This window comes from Hyla sarda, chromosome 4 (assembly GCF_029499605.1).
Source record: "Hyla sarda isolate aHylSar1 chromosome 4, aHylSar1.hap1, whole genome shotgun sequence".
Classification (NCBI taxonomy): Eukaryota; Metazoa; Chordata; class Amphibia; order Anura; family Hylidae; genus Hyla; species Hyla sarda.
In genome coordinates, this window is record NC_079192.1 from 232687609 (window position 1) to 232708664 (window position 21056).

General features: G+C 45.3%; 2 protein-coding genes across 7 annotated transcripts in view; one reads left to right on the forward strand and one right to left on the reverse strand.

Moving 5' to 3' along the window:
* Window positions 1–9279, reverse strand: part of MLC1 (modulator of VRAC current 1) — a 104902-nt gene extending 95623 nt beyond the window's left edge. For 3 of the 5 annotated variants that reach the window (XM_056573730.1, XM_056573734.1, XM_056573735.1), the window contains exon 1: window positions 9144–9271. The gene's annotated coding sequence lies outside the window, so the exon portion shown is untranslated. The other 2 variants (XM_056573732.1, XM_056573733.1) reach the window with 2 other exon arrangements.
* The window catches only part of MOV10L1 (Mov10 like RISC complex RNA helicase 1), a 93415-nt gene continuing 81164 nt past the window's right edge, over window positions 8806–21056 (forward strand). The window contains exon 1 of one of the 2 annotated variants that reach the window (XM_056573722.1): window positions 8806–8941. Coding sequence is in view for 1 of the 2 variants with exons in the window: in XM_056573719.1 (XP_056429694.1) it covers window positions 9365–9443 (79 nt within the window). In the remaining variant the exon portion in view is untranslated. Of the gene's footprint in view, window positions 8942–9227; window positions 9444–21056 lie in introns of those variants that run through there. The other variant, XM_056573719.1, reaches the window with a different exon arrangement.

Genomic DNA, 21056 nt, shown 5'->3' on the forward strand with positions numbered 1-21056 from the left:
CCCTGCAGATTTCAGCGACGTTGCACCTGCTGGGGAACGCCCACTTCCTCTTGCCCGGAGAACACAGTGGCCCTAATTTACTAAGAGTGTAGTATTCTTTTTGGGTTTTTACCTCTTAAGGAGGCAGGGCGTACCTGTACGCCCTGCGCCCACTCCTGTGCTATAACGCGGGGTCACATGGTAAAATAAAAAAAATGCTTACCGGCAGCTCAGTCGGTCTGATCAGGACAACCGCGGTGTCCCGATCAGCTGTGCGGATGCAAGGAGGGTCCCGTCCCTACCTTCCTCCTCGGCGTCCAATCGTCATTTGAATGCTCCATGCCCGAGATCCAGGTTGGAGCAATCGAGCGCCGATAACACTAATCAATGCTATGTTATAGCATTGATCCGTATAAAACTTAGAAGAAACAAATGACACGGCACCCGAACCTCTACTTCAAATTTGCTGCTTTATTGCCACTGGCAAGGCATACAATGAGGATGCACTACACCAACAAAGTTTGAAGTAGAGGTTCGGGTGCTGTGTCATTTGTTTCTTCTAAGAAGATATATGCGCACACTGCACTTCAGACAGGCACCGAAGGATCTACAGAGCGCACAGACCTGCAGGGTTAAAATCCTGAGCCTTAGAAATACAAGTGGGAGTGGAGTGGTGCTGACAGCCTTATCTCAGGGCTTTGCTATTGATTAGTATATGCAATCAAGGTATTGCATGTTATAGTCCCCTATGGGGGCTATACAAGGGTAGATTTTTTTTTTTTTTTAATAGATGTGATTTAACCCCTTCCCTAATAAAAGTTTGAATCACCCCCCCCCTTTCCCATTTAATGAAAAATAAGATGACATTTTTAAACATTTGAATTTTCGTGCATGTAGTTATTTTTACCAGAAGTAAATCAAACCTATATAAGTAGGGTATCATTTTAATCGTATGGACCAACAGAATAAAGATAAGGTGTCATTTTTACCGAGAAATGTAGAAACGGAAGCCCCCAAAAGGTACAAAGTGGCGGGGTTTATTTAAATTTTGTCCCACAAATATTAAATTTTTGGGTTCGCTGTAGATTTTTTGTAATGATTTTTTATGATTACTGCTGGGCAGTATGACCAAAAATGGATATCACAGTATTTTTCCAAATTATGGCGGTTTCACGGCATTTAACAGTATTTTTTTCCCCCACTCATTCCCAATAATATAAAGTGCCGTGCCAGCTCATACATAAAGGTCCTGTAACTCACCCATGCTGTATATGTAGGTATTGTCCCGAACCCTGAGTGCGCTTTCACTCCTTCCTCAGGGGGCTACTATGTAGAGCCCTGCACGGGACTGGTTTTTCAATCCCGCTTCCGGTGACTTTTTTGACCAATCCCGCCCGCTCCCGATAAAATTCAAGCTTTTATTAGGGAAGGGGTAAATGGGAAGGAGTTACATTTTTGTTAACACTTTTTTACTTTTTGTTATAGCTCCCATAGGGTATGTGCAGACTGAAGCGCATTGTACCCTAGGGTCTGTACAAAACCCTACGGTGCAATGCTTTGCCGTCTGCATATACCCCCATGTGTATAGCAATGTGTGTATGTATGTATGTACATTCGTATACACCTGTATAGGAATTTACACACACACTGCTATACACATCGGAGGGTATGTGCAGACTGCAGAGCATTGCACCCTAAGGTCTGTAGAAGACACCAGGGTGCAATGCTGTCTGCAGTCTTCTCTGCACATACCCCCATGTGTATAGCAGTGCAAAGCAGGCTCAGATGGGAGGATCGCCGACTGCCGGGCCGCAGCAGGGATGTGGAATTCCTATCGCCCGGGACATGCAGTTCCGGGGGCAGGTGAATTTTTCAGGGCCTTAGACAGGCTTCGGGCAAGCATGGTCAGAACAGACAAGCGCAGCGGCGCTCAGCAGTCTGTATGTAGCGGGCTCCCGACTCCTGCCCGCTCCATACTCTGCAGCCCCCGGCTGTTCTCAGTATCCGGGGGCCGCCGCTAATAACGAGCATGCGGCGATCGGCGTGAATTAAGCTATTAAGCCTTTAGATCGCTGCTGTCAAAGCAGCATCTAAAGGGACATGTGAATGCTCCCTGGTGGACTAGTGGGGTGGATCGCCCACCATCCACTATAGAGGTAGCCATAATATGGATTTTTAGGTAAAAAATTGAAAGGGTTATGATTTTTAAAAGGTAAGGAGGAAAAAACTAAAATGCAAAAACTGAAAAACCCTGCGTCCTTAAGGGGTTAAAAGTTCAAATCACCCCCTTTTCCTATATAAAAACATGTAAACATAAAAATAAACATTTAGTATCGCTGCGTGCGTAATTGTACGAACTATTCAAACATTATGTATTCCGTACGGTAAATGACGGAAATGTAAAAAAAAAATAAATAAATAAAAAAAAAAAACTGAATTGCAATTTTTAGAATATCCAAGAAAAAAAAGTTCAAAAGCAATTAAAAAAAGTCAGATCAATATTAAAATGGTACAGATTCAAAAAACATTATGGCGCAAAAAATGAGCCCTCATACAGCCTAGTATGTGATTTTTTTTTTTTTTTTTTAAAGCTACAGGGGTCAAAAAATGGCAATTAAAAGAATTCGAAAAAGTTCATAATTTTTTTTAAATTAATAAAACATGACGTAAACTATACAAATCTGGTATTGCTGTAATCAGGCCGGCCTAAAGTATCAAAACAACATGTTAGCTCAACCACAAGGTAAATGGCTTAGAAAAGAAAACCACCAAATTTGCAAAATTATCTTTTACTATTTCAATTTCATTTCACAGACTCATTATTATATATATATTTAATTTTTTTTATTTATTTATTTATTTTTTTTGGAGAATATGAAAAAAGAAAAAGTATCATTATAGTCGGTAGTTATGGCTATTATAGGGCGAGGAGGAAAAAACAAGAGTGTAAAAGCGAAAATTGGCCCAGACAAGTGGATCGTCATGAGGGTAGATTTAAGTAGATTTTGCTCCGTTTTAGTCCCGTGGACAAGTCGTTTTTTTAATTAAATTTCCACACCCTTGCGCAGCATAGCCACAGCGAGTGTGTGCTCTTTTTTTACCTTGTGAAAGGGGCCGGCAGCAGGCGGCAACACTGGCGGCTGACGATTGCAGTCCAGGGCAGGCCGAGCAGGGAAATGAATGGCGGTGTGAGGTGGAAATTTGCCTGCCACTATGGCAGCGACGGGAGGAGACAGTTAGGAGGAGCAGCAGCCCCACCCTGGTGAGTGATTGGTGAGGTGAATGTACTCGGAGGGTGGGGCTGCCACTGAGTCTGCTGCTTCTGCCGAGTCTGAGGCTGCTGTGGGATTTGTGGGCAGCAGCCTCCTGACTGGTATTGCGGTATATGAAAAATTCGGATCGTGGAAAAAAAATAAATAAACAGTATTCGATATGAACCAGTATACCGCCCAGCACTAAAGTGCAAAACCGCTCAGTCTTTAAGGGGTTAATTCCCTACTATTTTTTGTCCACGGTATTTACTAAGGCTTCCCTACATTTTTATTTATTTTTTAAACACATGTTCTGATCTGTGGGGTTTTCCTCACCTCAAATACATTTTCTGTGGAAACCTTAGTTAATATGTGGGTTACAGTAAAAATGACCACGCCTACTTCCCCTGATGGCCACACCCCTTTTTAGGGATTTCTCGGTAAAATGGAGAGTTAGTCAGGTTTTTTTTCAATTCTGGCACAGACAGAATTTCTGGCGCAGACAGAATTTGGCGCAAAATCCGACAAAACATGTTGGGAGAGATTTATCAAAAACCGTGCAGTGGAAAAATTGCCCGCTTGCCCATAGAAACCAATCTGATTGCTTCTTTCATTTTTCAGAGGTCTCTTTAACCTGTTGGGGACGGAGGGCGTGGCCCCGTGTCATAGCGGGTCGGGCTCTGCCTCTAACAACGGCCGGGACCCGTGGCTAATAGCGCATGGCACTGATCGGGGTGCCGCACGCTATTAACCCCCTAAAATGAAAGTAGACTGCTCCCGGCTAGCTCAGTGGGCTGTTCGGGATTGCCGCAACGAAATAGCAGCATCCAGAAAAGCTGTAGGACAGCAGGAGGGTCCCCTACCTTCCTCCTCTTTGTCCGATCACCGAATGACTGCTGAGATCCAGGCATGAGCAGTCAAGTGGCAGGATCATTGATCAATGGTTTCCTATGAGAAACCATTGATCAATGTAAAAGACCAGTGTATGCAGTGTTATAGCCCCCTATGGGAGCTATAACACTGCAAACAATAAGTGAAAAAAAGTGAAGATCATTTAACCCCTTCCCTAATAAAAGTTTGAAGCACCCCCCTTTTCCCATAAAAAAAAAAGTGTAAATAAAAAAAACATGTGGTATCGCCGCGTGTGGAAATGTCCGAATTATAAAAATATATAGTCAATTAAACCACATGGTCCATGGCGTATGCGCAAAAAAATTCCAAAGTCCAAAATAGCGTATTTTTGGTCACTTTTTATATCATGAAAAAACATTAATAAAAAGCGATCAAAAAGTCCGATCAATGCAAAAATGGTACCGCTAACAACTTCAGATCACAGCGTATAAAAAAGTTAAAGGGGTCAGAAGATGACAATTTTAAATGTATAAATATTCCTGCATGTAGTTATGATTTGTTCCAAGAGTACGAGAAAATCAAACCTATATAAGTAGGGTTTCATTTTAACCGTATGGACCTACAGAAAAAAGATAAGGTGTCAATTTTACTGAAAAATGTACTGCGTAGAAACGGAAGCTCCCAAAAGTTACAAAATGGTTTTTTCTTCAATTTTGTTGCACAGTGATTATTTTTCAGTTTTGCCGTAGATTTTTGAGTAAAATGACTGAAGTCATTACAAAGTAGAATTGGTGGTGCAAAAAATAAGTCATCATATGGATTTTTAGGTGCAAAATTGAAAGGGTAATGATTTTTAAAAGGTAAGGAGGAAAAAACGAAAGTGGAAAAACCCTCTGTCCCCAAGGGGTTAAAAATTAAAGAAGCAAGCTGATTGGTTGCAATGGGGAACTTTTTTCTGCACAGGTTTTGATAAATCTCCCATGTTGGGTATACAATAGTAAATCAGGGCCAGTATGTGTGCAAGAATAAAGGCATGTCGCAGAGCGTTTTAAAGCTGTAAAAAAAAAAAATGTATGGCCGGTGGGGTGTTGAGTAGTTAGGGAACATACATCCGTGCAATGTAAAGTATAGGAAGTTGTACTCACCTGTCTCCGCCGCTCCGGACCATCACCGCTGCCCTGGTTGTCGCCCTCCATCGCTGTCGCCGTGTCCCTGACGCTCCGGACGTCTCTGCTTCCCCGGGATCGTCGCTCTCACGTCGCCACCTTCACATCACTACGCACACCGCTCCTATTGGATGAAGGGACGGCGTGCGCGGCGACATGATGACGACGATTGAGAGCGCCGGCGATGCAGGGAATCCCAAAGAGGAGCTTCGGAGCCCAGAGGACAGGTAGGAAACCATCACCGGAGCACACGGGGCCCCGTAAACAGCTATCCGGTGGCAGCTGAAGCAGTCAGCGCTGCCGGATATCCGTTCATGCGATGGCCCAGACATGCAAAAGCATCGTATGTTGATGCTGCCTTCAACATGCGATGGCCTCTGAGAGGCTATCGCATGTTAAAATTATCGTATGTCGGGGCCATCGTAGGTCGGGGGGGTCACTGTAGTGTGAGTTAGTTTGGTGACAGGTACTCTTTAAACCTGTACAGATAAAAAAAATAAAAAAATTAACTGCTGACAGTCTAAAATGTTTTTCTTCCCAATTATTCGCTACTGCACTAATGTAATCTTGAAAGACTATGGGGGGGGGGGGGGGGGGACATGTATCATTGCCTTTACACCATTTTTCACGTCTACAAATTTTGCGCAGTTGCGCTTTTTTGCATTTGTGTTGCGTTTTTATTGGTGGATGCTTTTCTAAAGTTATCACCTGTTTGGTGTACCATACACCACTTTATGCAGTGGACTGGTATCTATCATCAATTAGCCTTTATGACCCTAGGGCAGTGAGGGGCCCTTGGCTAATAGAAATACCAAAAGCCCGGGGTAAAAAAAAAACCCTTTTGTGACAACCCCTAAAAAATAAACGTTTATTGATTTTAGTTAAAATATTATTAACCCTCCAGCAGTGATTAAAAATAATTCAGAACGGACGCTGTAAGCTGTATCAGTATGAGAAATTAACACTCCATATATCTATATCTCATTGCCCTGCAGTGCCATTATGCTTAGGTCCGTTCTAATATGTTAAAAAACACTCAATTGCCCGCCTCTACATGTTTTGCCGTCTCCACGAGGTTATCAATATGCAAGAGTGGCAATCTTGATAACGCTATGGCGACGGCGAAACATGTAAAGGCTGGCAATTGAGTGTTTAACATATCAGAACGGACCTAAGCATAATAGCACTGCAGGGCAATGAGATATAGATATATGGAGCGTGAAAGGGTACTCCGGCCCTGAGACATCATATCCCCTATCCAAGCGATTTCACCGCGGCGGTCCCGAACAGCCCGACTGAGCAGCCGGGTCACTTTCAGTTTCACTTTAGAAGCGGCGGTCAGCTTTGACCGCCGCTTCTAAAGGGTTAATACCGCACATCGCCGCGATCGGCGATGTGTGGTATTAGCCGCGGGTCCCGGCCGTTGATGAGCGCCGGGACAGACGCGATATGATGCAGGATCGCAGCGCGATCCCGCTTCATATCGCAGGAGCCGGCGCAGGACGTAAATATAAGTCCTGCGTCGTTAAGGGGTTAAATACACTTCTGGCTTTGGCTCAAAAACTGCAGTGGTAGTTTCCCCAAAAACTGTCAAGTGGAAACGCAACTTGACAGGAAGAGGTATCACACAGGTTAGGCCCCTTTCACACTACATTTATGCCCCGTCAATAAGGCTGGGTTCACACTACGTTTTCTCCCATACGGGAGCGCATACGGCAGGGGGGAGCTAAAACCTCGCGCTCCCGTATGTCATTCATTTCAATGAGCCGGCCGGAGTGAAACGTTCGGTCGGCTCATTTTTGCGCCGTATGCGCTTTTACAACCGGACCTAAAACTGGTCAACCACGGTTTGAGGTCCGGTTGTAAAAGCGCATACGGCGCAAAAATGAGCCGACCGAACGTTTCACTCCGGCCGGCTCATTGAAATGAATGACATACGGGAGCGCATACGGTGACATACGGGAGCGCGAGGTTTTAGCTCCCCCTGCCGTGTGCGCTCCCGTATGGGAGAAAACGTAGTGTGAACCCAGCCTAACGCAGTCACACTTATTTATTTTATTTTTTTTAGTTTGATGGCCAGTTTGAAGGGTCCCGATGGACCCCATTATAGTCAGTGAGGTCTGTTGGGTGCTGCCATTTTCAGAGAGAATAGCAGGAGAGAAAAAACAGAGCAAAAATAAGGATCCTTGTTGTTAAAGCTCCTTAGATCAGTGTTTCCCAACCAATGTGCCTCCAATTTCTGCACAACTACAACTCCCACTGTGCCCTGACAGCCTGGGAGTTGTAGTTCTGCAACAGCTGGAGGCACACTGGTTGGGAAACATTGATTTAGATGCTGGTCAAATTATGAATGCAGCATTTAAGTGCTTCCAGATATCCGTCACTATATTGGCACCTAGGATACACTATCGCTAGGACGCAGATGTGTTGCCATGGCAACAGGGGTTCTTATGAAGACCCCTCGGACTGCCATATATTTACATCTATTCGACTGCCTCCAGCAGGGCCATCTGTCAGCTATATGTGACAGCACAGTGTACTATTTGTGAAATTGGGAGACCATGTCAAAATCCCCTTGTGGAACCAATAAAAAAAAAAGAAGAGTTTTGAAAAATATAATTTTATTATAGTAAAAAAAAAATATTACACACATTTTCCACTTACAAATTAGTTTCATATAAAAACAAACCATTTGTTATTGTCATATCTAATAGGGATCGACCGATATCATCTTTTTAAGGGCCGATACTGATAATCGTTGCAGGTTAGGGCCGATAGCCGATAACTTATACCGATATTCCGGTATAAGTTATCGGCTATTTATCCCCCCGCGATACCGCTGCAGATCATTGATTTAAAGCGGGCGCTTTAAATCAATGCACTGCAGTGGCTTTTGCGGTGCGATAGACCGCTGCCGCCACCCGCTTCTCTCCCCCTGCCTGTCCAGGGGTCCTGAGATCTATCACCACGACCGCCCCCCGACCGCCCCGCCGCACCGTCCCCATTGCCTCCCCCATCCCCGGTTTTATAATTATCTGTTCCCGGGGTCCACTCTACATCTGGCTCCGGTGGCGTCCTCCTGAGCTGTCACTGTGCGCACTGACATTGACGTCACGTCGCACACGTCACTGCACATAGCGTAACGCAGGACGCAGCAGAAGCAAGAAGAAGCATGGGCCCTGGGAACAGGTAATTATAAAACCGGGGATGGGGGAGGCAATGGGGCCAGATCAGTGCGGTGGGGGGTGCGACACGGTGCGAGGGGGCGGGCATTATTGGCAAGGTAATTGCCAATACCGATAATGCCCAAAATCGTGATTATCGGCCGATAATATTAGCCATACCAATAATCGGTCGATCCCTAATATAACATGATGAATATATTGTAATGTTTTCTGCTATTAAAAAATAAAAACTACTGTAATTGCTACATTGTATTCATCTGCCATAAAAAGCACAACTTACTCTGCAAAAAACAAATGTAAAAACTAAGAAAAAGTATTGGCCATTAAAGGGTCAATTCTTTGGTATATAAACTTGATTGATATGTACGGTTAGTGTGAAACGAACATTACAGCTCCTGGATGTGCAGCTCCATGCCCCACCCTGCAATCACCCTTGGGGCAGATAGGGCATCTTAATCCCTAGACACAGCAGTCGAATCCCCCGCGATTAGACACTTATCCCCTAAAGGTACCAATTTGCTATACAAAATAGTCTGCAGGGGGGTGCGCGGCAAGCTTTACCACTGGGGTCTCTGAGCCTTACCCTCGCCTCTGGTATAGGTCACACCCACCTCACTGTGCCCAACAATACCATACAATGCCCAAATAAAGTGTATACAATAATACGAACAATAATGCCGTTCACATAAACGGCTTCCGTATCTATACACCTGCCAGCTCTTCTATGACGGGTCACGGTCTTCTCTAGTTTTGCGCGCCCAAAGCTTCAACATTTACCCTTCGGCGGTGTGAGGTGAAAAAGCGGCCGCGCTACCGCGGGTGCGTGACGTCATGCCGCTTGTTGGCTCCACCCCGTGAGGCCTCTAGAGCGGACGTGAAGCGGTTGCTCCTCAGCTTTTATAGAGAGCGTGGTCCTACGTGTGAGGGAGCGATGCTGAGCCTCGTGAGGAGCCTGACCTCCTTCTTCTGGAGAGAAGCAGAGCCTTGTGATGACCAGGGACCTGGCCATGGTAATGCATGACGTCACTTGCAGGCTTGTGTACTGTCTTTATGTCATATGTGTCCTCATGCAGTAAGCCAACTCCCCCCGTGTAAGTAGGGCAGTAGGGGTTTGTAGGATGCCGATGTGATATAAATGATGACACAATAAAGCCATTTCCAGTGTCTAGGACCTGTTTAGGGAAGGGAAATGACATCTCTCCCACAACCCCCTGCAGACCCTCAGGGTAGGTTCACACATGCATATTTTGCAGTATTTGATCCACAGTGGATTTGGTTCATATGGAAGTCAATGGGTAACAATCAGCTGCGGAAAATCTGCAGCAAAATATGCATGTGTGAAGGTACCATTAAAGGGGTACTCCAGTGGAAAACGTTTTTTTTTATTTTTTTAACCCCTTAAGGACAAGGCCATTTTACACCTTAGGACCAGAGCGTTTTTTGCACATCTGACCACTGTCACTTTAAACATTAATAACTCTGGGATGCTTTTACTTATCATTCTGATTCCGAGATTGTTTTTTCGTGACATATTCTACTTTAACATGGTGGTAAATTTTTGTCGATACTTGCATCCTTTCTTGGTGAAAAATCCCCAAATTTGATGAAAAAATAGAAAATTTTGCATTTTTCTAACTTTGAAGCTCTCTGCTTGTAAGGAAAATGGATATTTCAAATACCTTTTTTTATTCACATATACAATATGTCTACTTTATATTTGCATCATAAAATTGACAAGTTTTTACTTTTGGAAGACACCAGAGGGCTTCAACGGTCAGCAGCAATTTTCCAATTTTTCACAAAATTTTCTAACTCACTATTTGGCTAGGTTTCCACTTGTTTTTTTTTTTACAAAAACGCCAATAAAAACGCCCATTCTGCCGCATGGCGTTTTTTTTGTGAAAAAACGCTGCGGCCAGATGTTAGCTGCAAGTCAATAGTAAACTGCAAAATGCCAAATCCACTTGGCGTTTTTCAGTTTGGCGTTTTTTTAATCCTTTTGGCGTTTTTGGGCTCCTTGGCAGTTTTTAAAAAATGACCTCTTGTCGAGACTTTGGCGTTTTTTCGGGAACATCTTGGCGTTTTTCTCCCATAGAAGTCTATGAGAGTAAAAAAACGCCAAGAAAAACGCCATGTGGGTTTTAAATTTGGCGTTTTTTCAGGCGGTTTTTATTATGTTTTGGACTTTAGCGATCCAAAAAAGTGTTGGAGATACCTTTTTTATTACAATTTAGTAGGGTACCATTAAAAAATAATAATAAAAAAGATACAGTAGTGATGGAAAAAATTGTATTTAACGAAATATATCTTTTTTATAACAAACTTTTTATTAATTTTTAAACAGGGATCAATTTATGTGCGCGGGTAGGGCACTAAAAATGTAGCCGACAATAATAAAAATGTAGTGTGTGTGTGTGTTTCACTTTTTTTTACATTTTTTAGGTAGTACTACTACTCCCAGCATGGAACACACTGTTCCATGATGGGAGTAGTAGTTACCTGTACTAATTGAAAGATCGCTGGGGTCCATTGCGATCCTCCTGTATAATGTATAGATGCGGCAGCCGCTCTTCTATGGTCTCCTGCACTCACGTATATGTACACATATTCATATTTCCCACAGAGCTGTGATTGGTCAGATGGTTCCAGCCAATCACAACTCTGTGGGAAATAGGAATCTGTGTATATATACGGCAGTGCAGGGGACCATCGGCTGCTGCATCTATACATTATACAGGAGGATCGCAACGGGTGTCAGGAGAAGTGACACTCGCTGCGATCTGTCTATTAATGCAGGTACTACAGCTCCCAGCATGGAGCAGAGTGTGCTCCATGTTGGGAGTATTAGTACCTGCAGTAAGGGACAGATCCCAGGGATGTCATTTCTCCTGACACCCGCTGCGATCAAAGTGACTGTCGGGATCAGCTGTTCTCAAGGCTACAGAGCCAGGAGATCAGCTGATCCTGAGCAGTAGGTATACATCATATACATACTGCCCAGCAAGAACTTACAGTGAGCCTGCAATGTGTATACAGTATACACATTGCTGGCTCACTTAACCCCTTGCTGAGCTGTGCGCTATGCACCAGCCCAGCAAGGAAAGAGTTAACTTACACTGCTAGACAGTGTAGGTTAACCCTTTGGGCGGTATACAGTATATACAGCTATCTATAGATAGCTGTATATAGTGTATACAGAAGATGGAGAAGTCCCCTTACCTCTGTCCAGTCCCCGCGGGTCAGCGTAGCTCCGCCCCTAGTGATGACATCATCAGGGGCGGAGCTACAGACGCGATCCAGGCTGGCAAGGGTATAAGGCTCTGTTCACATTGTCCGTATTGGATAATGTGAACAGACCCTTCTGGCAGTGTCTACCCAGATAGGGAGACTCCAGTTGTTGCTAAACTACAACTCCCTGGGCATGCTGGGAGTTGTAGTTTTGCACTAATTGGAGGCTCACTGTTTAGGTAGACATTGCATTATGGGCGCTCTCACCTCAGTAACAATGGTCCTTGCCCACCCTGGTAACGTCAGGCTGTTGCTGCTTGGTTGGTATCTGGCTGATACTGAAAATAGGGGGAACCCTATGCGTTTTTTTTTTGTTTTTTTATTCATGAAAAAAAACCGCATAGGGTTCCCTGTATATTCAGTATCAGCCAGATACCAACCAAGCAGCAACAGCCTGACGTTACCAGGGTGGGCAAAGACCATTGTTACTGGCCCTCCCCAGCCTAAATAACGCCAGCCTGTTACCGCCTAGGCCCAGGAGCGCCATTTTTGACGCTCCGGGCCTGTTGGTACCGGCTCTTCCCGGCACCCCTGTGGCGGTGGGTACCGGGGTAATAATTGGGGGTTAGCGCTAGCTGTTTTTTGGGCTAACGCTAAGCCCCGGCTTAGTCATGGATTCTGTCTATTAGACAGCCTCCATAACTAAGCCTGAATATTCAATAAAAAAGAAAACACAACACATTGGAAAAAAAAATTATTTTAAAAAACACTCCCCCACAGCCCTCGTTAACCATTTTATTAAAATATAAAAAATCCTGTTCATCCGTCGTAATCCATCGAATCCGTCGTAATCCTCTGCATAAACGGATCTGAAACGAGAAGAAAAAAAACACAAAAAAAAATAGGTTAGGACATTTTTTGTGCTCTCTGCAGGTGAGAGCGCCCATAATGCAATGTCTACCTAAACAGTGAGCCTCCAATTGGTGCAAAACTACCACTCCCAGCAAAAGGCTGTCTGGGCATGCTGGGAGTTGTAGTTTAGCAACAGCTGGAGTCTCCCTGTCTGGGTAGACACTGGCAGAAGGGTCTGTTCCCATTATCCAAAACGGACAATGTGAACAGAGCTTCAGACTAGCCTAAATCTGTAGCTCCGCCCCTAATGACATCATCACTAGGGGGCGGAGCTACACGGACCGGCAGTGACAGAAACGAGGGAGGTAAGTGGACCTCCTGTATATACTGTATACCGCCCAAAGGGGCTATAGGAGCAGGGAGTCCTGTTAGTCTGGTGACAGGATTCCCGGCTCCTGTATAGTATACACGGGTACACTATGCCCCCCTGTATACTATACGGCCGGGGAGGTGAGTAGTGATGCTGTACATCACTCCTCATCTCCTTACACTCTGTGGACCGGGCGCTCAGAATCCAACCCACAGAGTGGTACCCAGAAGGCAGTGAAAAAACTGCAACAGGGGACAAATTTGGCTGTTTCCACACACCAGGGAAAACGCCAGAAAAAACGCCAGAAAAACTGCCAAAACTCAGGAAAAACCTGTGGCAGTTTATCTGGCGTTTTTGCTGGCGTTTTTTTAGGTGTACAAAAAAAAACAAGTGGATACCTAGCCTTTTTCAGGGACCAGTTCAGATTTGAAGTGGATTTAAAGGGTCTTCACCTTAGAAATGCCCCATAAAAGACCCCATTATAAAAACTGCACCCCCCAAAGTATTCAAAATGACATACAGTAAATGTTTTAACCCTTTAGGTGTTTCACAGGAATAGCAGCAAAGTGAAGGAGAAAATTCAAAATCTTCATTTTTTTACACTCGCATGTTCTTGTAGACCAAATTTTTGAACTTTTACATGGGGTAAAAGGAGAAAATGTATACTTATATTTGTAGCCCAATTTCTCTCGAGTAAGCACATACGTCATATGTCTATGTAAAATGTTCGGCGGGCGCAGTAGAGGGCTCAGAAGCGAAGGAGCGACAAGGGGATTTTGGAGGGCACGTTTTTCTAAAATGGTTTTTGGGGGGCATGTTGCATTTAGGAAGCCCCTATGGTGCCAGAACAGCAAAAAAAAAAACACATGGCATACCATTTTGGAAACTAGACCCCTTGGGGAACGTAACAAGGAATAAAGTGAGCCTTAATACCCCACGGGGATTTCACGACTTTTGCATATGTAAAAAAAAGTTGTTTTTTTTTCACTAAAATGTGTGTTTCCCCCCAAATTTCACATTTTTGCAAGGGTTAATAGCAGAAAATACCCCACAAAATTTGTAACCCCATCTCTTCTGAGTATGGAGGTACCCCATAAGTTGACCTGAAGTGCACAACGGGCAAACTACAATGCTCAGAAGAGAAGGAGTCATATTTGGCTTTTTGAGAGCAAATTTTGCTCGGGGGGCATGTCGCATTTAGGAAGCCCCTATGGTGCCAGGACAGCAAAAAAAAAACCACATGGCATACTATTTCGGAAACTACATCCCTCAAGGAACATAACAAGGGGTACAGTGAGTCTTAACTCCCCACAGGTGTTTGATAAATATAATTTTTCATTTTCACAAGTGGTAAAAGGAGAAAATGTCACTGTAAGTTTGTAAATACATTTCTTTGGAGTAAGGACATACCTCAAGTCTGGGCGTAAACAGCTTGCACACTGGTCTAAGAGGAGCAGGTCGCATTCAGGGGCCTTGAGCTTCTGCGTTGCGGCCTATGGAGCCAGAACAGTGGGACCCCCCCCTCAAGGGGCATTACATGGGGTAAATAACTGGGGTACACTAAATAACTAAAATGGGGTACAGTGGGACATAAAATTATAAAACAGGTTATGTTCCCAGAATGATGACGCAGAGCATAGCCAAAACTAAAAAATATGCCCACCCCAAACCCTATGCTCTGAATCATCATTCTGGGAATGGGACGTGTGTGGCCATCCCTAACCTGTTGCCTCAAATGTGCACCCCGCTCAGGTGGAGAGAGAGCGCTGCGCAAACTCCCTGAAGCAGTTTTTAATGCAGAGGCCCGGATGATCGGGGCAAGTGTCACATTGATAGGTGGTGTCCTTCCGAATCCCCCTCCTGTTACACACTCTGCATTTTTTCTGGGATCGTCCCTTCTTTCCAGTGTGGGGGACTTCACCTGGAAAGTGTTGGCCTGGGACGATCCTGGCACCTATAACTCCAGTTCCTTGGGAAGTCCGGGCTGCTCTTTCCCGGTCGCCAAAGATCAGCACCTTTAGGACTTCTTCTTGGAACTGGAGGAATGTCCCTGTGTTCCCAGCCTACTGGGACAGTATAAAAGCGTTGTACATGGCAACCTGTACCAAGTAGACCGCAACTTTTTTGTACCATACCCGTGTTTTCCGCATGGCCATGTATGGCTTGAGGACTTGATCAGAAAGATCAACTCCCCCCATATACCGATTGTAGTCCAGAATACAATCGGGCTTGAGGACCGGTGTTGTGGTACCTCGCACAGGCACAGTTGAGCTGCCTTTACCATGAATAGTGGTCAGCATGAGGACATCCCTCTTATCCTTATACCTGACCAGCAACAGGTTTTCATGGGTAAGGGCACAGGACTCACCCTTGGGCATAGGTGTCTGCAGAAAATTTAGAGGGAGGCCTCTCTGGTTTTTCCGCACGGTCCCACAAGCAGAAGTGGATCTGGCGGCAAGGGATGTGAACAGAGGGATGCTGGTATAAAAGTTGTCCACGTACATGTGGTAACCCTTATCCAGCAAAGGGTACACAAGCTCCCAAACGATTTTCCCGCTAACACCCAGAGTGGGGGAACAATCTGGGGGTTCAATACGGGAATCTCGTCCCTCATACACTCTAAACTTGAGAGTGTACCCGGAGGTACTCTCACAAAGTTTATAGAGCTTCACGCCATACCGCGCCCGCTTTGAAGTTTATAGAGCTTCACGCCATACCGCACTCGCTTCGAGGGAATATACTGGCGGAAGATGAGTCTCCCCTTAAAACTGATAAGAGACTCCTCAACCGAGAGCTCCCTGAGGGGTACGTAGTCCTCCAAAAATTTGGCTGCAAAGTGATCGATGAACGGCCTCACTTTGTAAAGCCGGTCATAGGTGGGATCACCTCAGGGTGGACATTCCTCATTATCTGCATAATGGAGGCATTTCCGAATGGCCTCGAACCGCCTCCATGCCATGACCATACTGTAAAGCTGGTTCTGGTAGAAGATGTCCCCGCTCCAGTAATGTCTGACACTTGGTTTTTTGACCAGGCCCATATGCAGCAAGAGGCCCCAAAATGTCCTCATCTCTGCTGCATCAATGGCGTACCATTCATTGGGCCTGGCCAAAACAGAATCAGGGTGGTGGGCGATGAACTGCCTGGCGTACAGATTCGTCTGCTCCACCATGTGATTGACAAAACTGTCACTGAAAAAATAACTGAAATAGTCAATTTCAGTGAATCCAGAATTGTCAATCCGGATTCCGGAGTCGGCAACAAACTCCGTAACCAGTGGCTAATAAGCCTCTGGGGGTCTCCAGACAGGTTCACCTGAAGGGGGCTCCGGTAAACTTCTCTGGGTAGTCGAACTCCTAGTACGAGCAGCATCACCACTCGCACTAGTGCCGGACACTGGGCCACTATCATTGGGGGGTGCGTGGCCTCACCTGGCGGCGTCTCCGCCGCCGTATAGGTGACTCATCATCAGTACTCGATGTTGAGGAGGACGATGCAGAACACAGGAATGTAGGATCTTCATCGTCCTCACTGACAGACTCGGAGTCGGAGGCAAGAAAAGCGTATGCCTCCGCTACCGAAAATGCTTGGCAGGCCATCACCTTTTTTCTACGGTTGGGGGGGGGGGGGGGTGAGTATGTAGTGTGTGTGATTGGTGTAACTGTATGGGGGGGGGGGGGGGGGGAACGCTGCGGCCAAAAAAAAAAAAAAAACAAGGGGGCCAAATGCAGTGCCCTGAATCCCTAATAGGGCCCGAGTCACACTAAAAAAAATTGTGGCGGACCCTTTAGGTCCTATTATGGGGTCAGGGGGGAAAACATTTTTACATTTTTTTTTTACTTTACTGGTTAACCCTACCTTTCCCTGGGGCAGTACTCTCTCCCTGCTCTAAAGGGGGTCTTCCTTTGTGAGGGGCTTCAATCTTCACAGAGGGGGGGGGGGTCCCTGGCTCCTTCTCGCAGCTCTGGCCGCTGAATGAACTCAGGGAGCAAGCAGAGCCGCGAGAAGGGGCCGTTAACCCCTCCCCTGCCGGCTGCTATTGGGAACGATACCGGGGGGGTGACGAAATCGCCACCTCTTCATAGATACAGAGGGTGATAGGGGATGCATCCTACACCCCCGATCACCTTGTATCTCCGGGTCAGCGGGTCACACGTGACCCGCATCACCGGAATAGCCGAAAATCGCAAGTGTGAATTCACTTGAGATTTTCGGCGATCGCCTACATGGGGGGGTCTGATGACCCCCCCCTGGGCATTGGCGCAGGGGGGGGCCTGCTGATTAATATCAGCAGTCACCCCGGTCCGGTCCCCGCCTGGCGCGCGGCAGGACCCGAAATTCCCACGGGCGTACAGGTACGCCCTTGGTCCTTAACCCCTTAAGGACTCAGCCCATTTTGGCCTTAAGGACTCAGACAATTTAATTTTTACGTTTTCATTTTTTCCTCCTCGCCTTCTAAAAATCATAACTCTTTTATATTTTCATCCACAGACTAGTATGAGGGCTTGTTTTTTGCGCGACCAGTTGTCCTTTGTAATGACATCACTCATTATATCATAAAATGTATTGCGCAACCAAAAAACACTATTTTTGTGGGGAAATTAAAACGAAAAACGCAATTTTGCTAATTTTGGAAGGTTTTGTTTTCACGCCGTACAATTTCTGGTAAAAATGACATGTGTTCTTTATTCTGAGGGTCAATATGATTAAAATGATACCCATTATTATATACTTTTATATTATTGTTGCGCTTAAAAAAAATCACAAACTTTTTAACCAAATTAGTACGTTTATAATCCCTTTATTTTGATGACCTATAACTTTTTTATTTTTCCGTATAAGCGGCGGTATGGGGGCTCATTTTTTGCGCCATGATCTGTACTTTTTTTTGATACCACATTTGTATATAAAAATCTTTTAATAAATTTTTTATAATTTTTTTTTAATAAAATGTATTAAAAAAGTAGGAATTTTGGACTTTTTAAATTTTTTTTCGTTCACGCCGTTCACCGTACGGGATCATTAACATTTTATTTTAATAGTTCGGACATTTACGCACGCGGCGATACCAAATATGTCTATAAAAAATGTTTTTTACGCTTTTTGGGGGTAAAATAGGAAAAAACGGACGTTTTACTTTTTTATTGGGGGAGGGGATTTTTCACTTTTTTTTTACTTTTACATTTTTTTACATTTTTTTTTACACTTGAATAGTCCCCATAGGGGACTATTCATAGAAATACCATGATTGCTAATACTGATCTGTTCTATGTATAGGACATAGAACAGATCAGTATTATCGGTCATCTCCTGCTCTGGTCTGCTCGATCACAGACCAGAGCAGGAGACGCCGGGAGCCGCACGGAGGAAGGTGAGGGGACCTCCGTGCGACGTTATGAATGATCGGATCCCCGCAGCAGCGCTGCGGGCGATCCGATCGTTCATTTTAATCGCGAACTGCCGCAGATGCCGGGATCTGTATTGATCCCGGCACCTGAGGGGTTAATGGCGGACGCCCGCGAGATCGCGGGCGTCGGCCATTGCCGGCGGGTCCCTGGCTGCGATCAGCAGCCGGGATCAGCCGTGCATGACACGGGCATCACTCCGATGCCCGCGGTTATGCTTAGGACGTAAATGTACGTCCTGGTGCGTTAAGTACCACCTCACCAGGACGTACATTTACGTCCTGCGTCCTTAAGGGGTTAAGTACCAGGGAGCAAAGGCATACCTGTACGCCCTTGGTCCTTAAGGGGTTAAATGAACTGGTGCCAGAAAGTTAAACAGATTTGTAAATTACTTCTGTTAAAAAATCTTACTCCTTTCAGTACTTTTTAGCAGCTGTTTGCTACAGAGGAAAATCTTTTTGAATTTCTTTTTTGTATTGTCCACAGTGCTCTCTGCTGACACCTGATGCCCGTATCAGGAACTGTTCCTGACACAGAGAGAGGTGTAAGCAGAAAAAGGATGTTAAACGTCCATTGCAAAATCCCATTCAAGTCTATGGGATTTTTTGATTATCCGTTATGACCAGTTATAGTCCGTCATGAATAACGGACGTTAGTTGTGACGGAAGAATTAACAGAACATCCACAAATTTTTCTTCCGTCACAAGAAATGGATAAATTATCTGCCGTTCTTTTTAACATGCACTGCTAATAGAAATACTTTTCATTCATAGCGCTGCAGGAGTATATGTATATAGATGCGCTGGGGGGGGCAGACATATAGTTATGTGCCCTCCGCAGCGCATCTATATACATATGCCACCGCAGCGCTATGAATGAAAAGTATTTCTATCAGCAGCATCGGGCAGGCCAATGCTGCTGCTAGAATGCTTTTCACATATAGCGGTGCAGGGGCATATGTATGTAGATGCGCTGCGGAGGGTACATTATACATGCGCTGCGGGGGGTATATATTTATTAATGTGCCGGCGGGGGATCATATCTTTATTAATGCGCTGCGGGGGGCATATTATAAATGCACCGGTGGGGGGTATATATTTAGAAATGCGCCGGCGGGGTCATATCTTTATTAATGCGCTGGGGGCTAGATATATGGGCTATATGTCTGCTCCCCCCCCCTGCAGCGCTATATATCTTGCCCCCCACAGCGCTTTTAATATACATGTGGCCCCCACTGCCACTCACAATGTTCATTTTAAAAACCCCACGCTGGGAGCCCTGAATGTCTCCTCAGAACCGACCATTCAGGGCTCCCCACGGGGGATTCAAAAATGAAAGTAAAAACACGCGATACATCACAGGGTTGCGGACCATGCCACCCGCTCCCCTGCTTTATAACTTCAGATCTCAGTAGTGAAACCCAGTGCGATCAATCCCTCAGCCCCTGTACTACAACCCCCATCATGGAACAGACTCTAGTACAAACACTAATGTTGCCTCCCCAGCTGTCTGCAGACTCCCACAGCCAGGGAATTACTACTCCCATCATGGAAACAATACTCCGGTGCATTTTTTTTAACCCTCTGTGCCTGGGCTGCCAAGCGAAACAAAACAAACTTTAACTCATCTTCCTACATTCCCCTGTTGCTCTGATATCGATGTCCCGTTCTCCGGTCCCTGACTTCTTCCGCTTCCTGTAAGTCGGAGATTCACGTGAGGCTCAGCGTATCACCGATCGCAGCAGTGTCCCTCTGCGGCCGGTGATACGATGAGTGTCACGTGACTCTTCGACTTACAGGAAGTGGTAGAAGTCAGGGACCGGAGAACGGGACCTCGATATCAGAGCAACGGGGGAACGTAGGAAGGTTGTGATGTCATGCCCTGCCTTCTCAATACAATTATATGGGAGGGGATGTGGCACCCCCTCCCATAGACTTGAATTGAGGGGGCAAGGGGCGTGACGCTACGAGCCTCCGGCTTCTGCATCACTGGTCATCAGGCACGGAGCAAAGTTCGCTCCGTCCACCAAATAACGGGGTGCTGCAGGAGAGATCGCAGGGGTCCCCAGCGGCGGGAGCCTCGCAATCAGACATCTTATCTGATGTCTAGGGGCAGATAAGATGCAATATACCTCAGTTCTGTTTTCTGGGGGTTGTCGATGGATGCCTGTGACAGAGAGGGGAATTTACCGTGCTACCGTGCACTCTATCTTAGTTTGGCGGGTTTTTCGTGCGTGTGACAAATTCGTGCGTGTGACAAGTAATGCTGCCAGTTTAGATGACTTTTTAAGGCTGGTAGGAATTAGCCGGAGTTGACATGTAAATGACAGCCGTCACGCCAAACTTGTGGCATTCGCACAAAAGTAGCACATGATAAATCACTGACAACTGCTCAAAGTGCTCTAAATGAGAATACTTTCCAGTCAGGGTTTGGAAGAGCTCTAAACAAAAAGTTGCAGAAAAGTCACACGCTCAGCCTGCTGCAAGATTTAATGGGATAAATTTTGACTAAAATATCTAAACAGTTTTATAAATTTCCCCCAGAGAGTCTAAATACATTATGGGGGACATGTATCATTATTTGTGTATGGTAGAAGCATTTTACCCCTTTTCCCGAATTCTAAATTATGTGCAGAAGCGCTAAATTTATCAATCAAGTGCAATGAGCTTCATAAATTGCGGGTAAATATAGTAATCTCCTAAATCCACTCTTTGAAAAATAGAATCAATGATTTAGAGCATCTTGCTACGTTAAGTCCAAGATGGCTT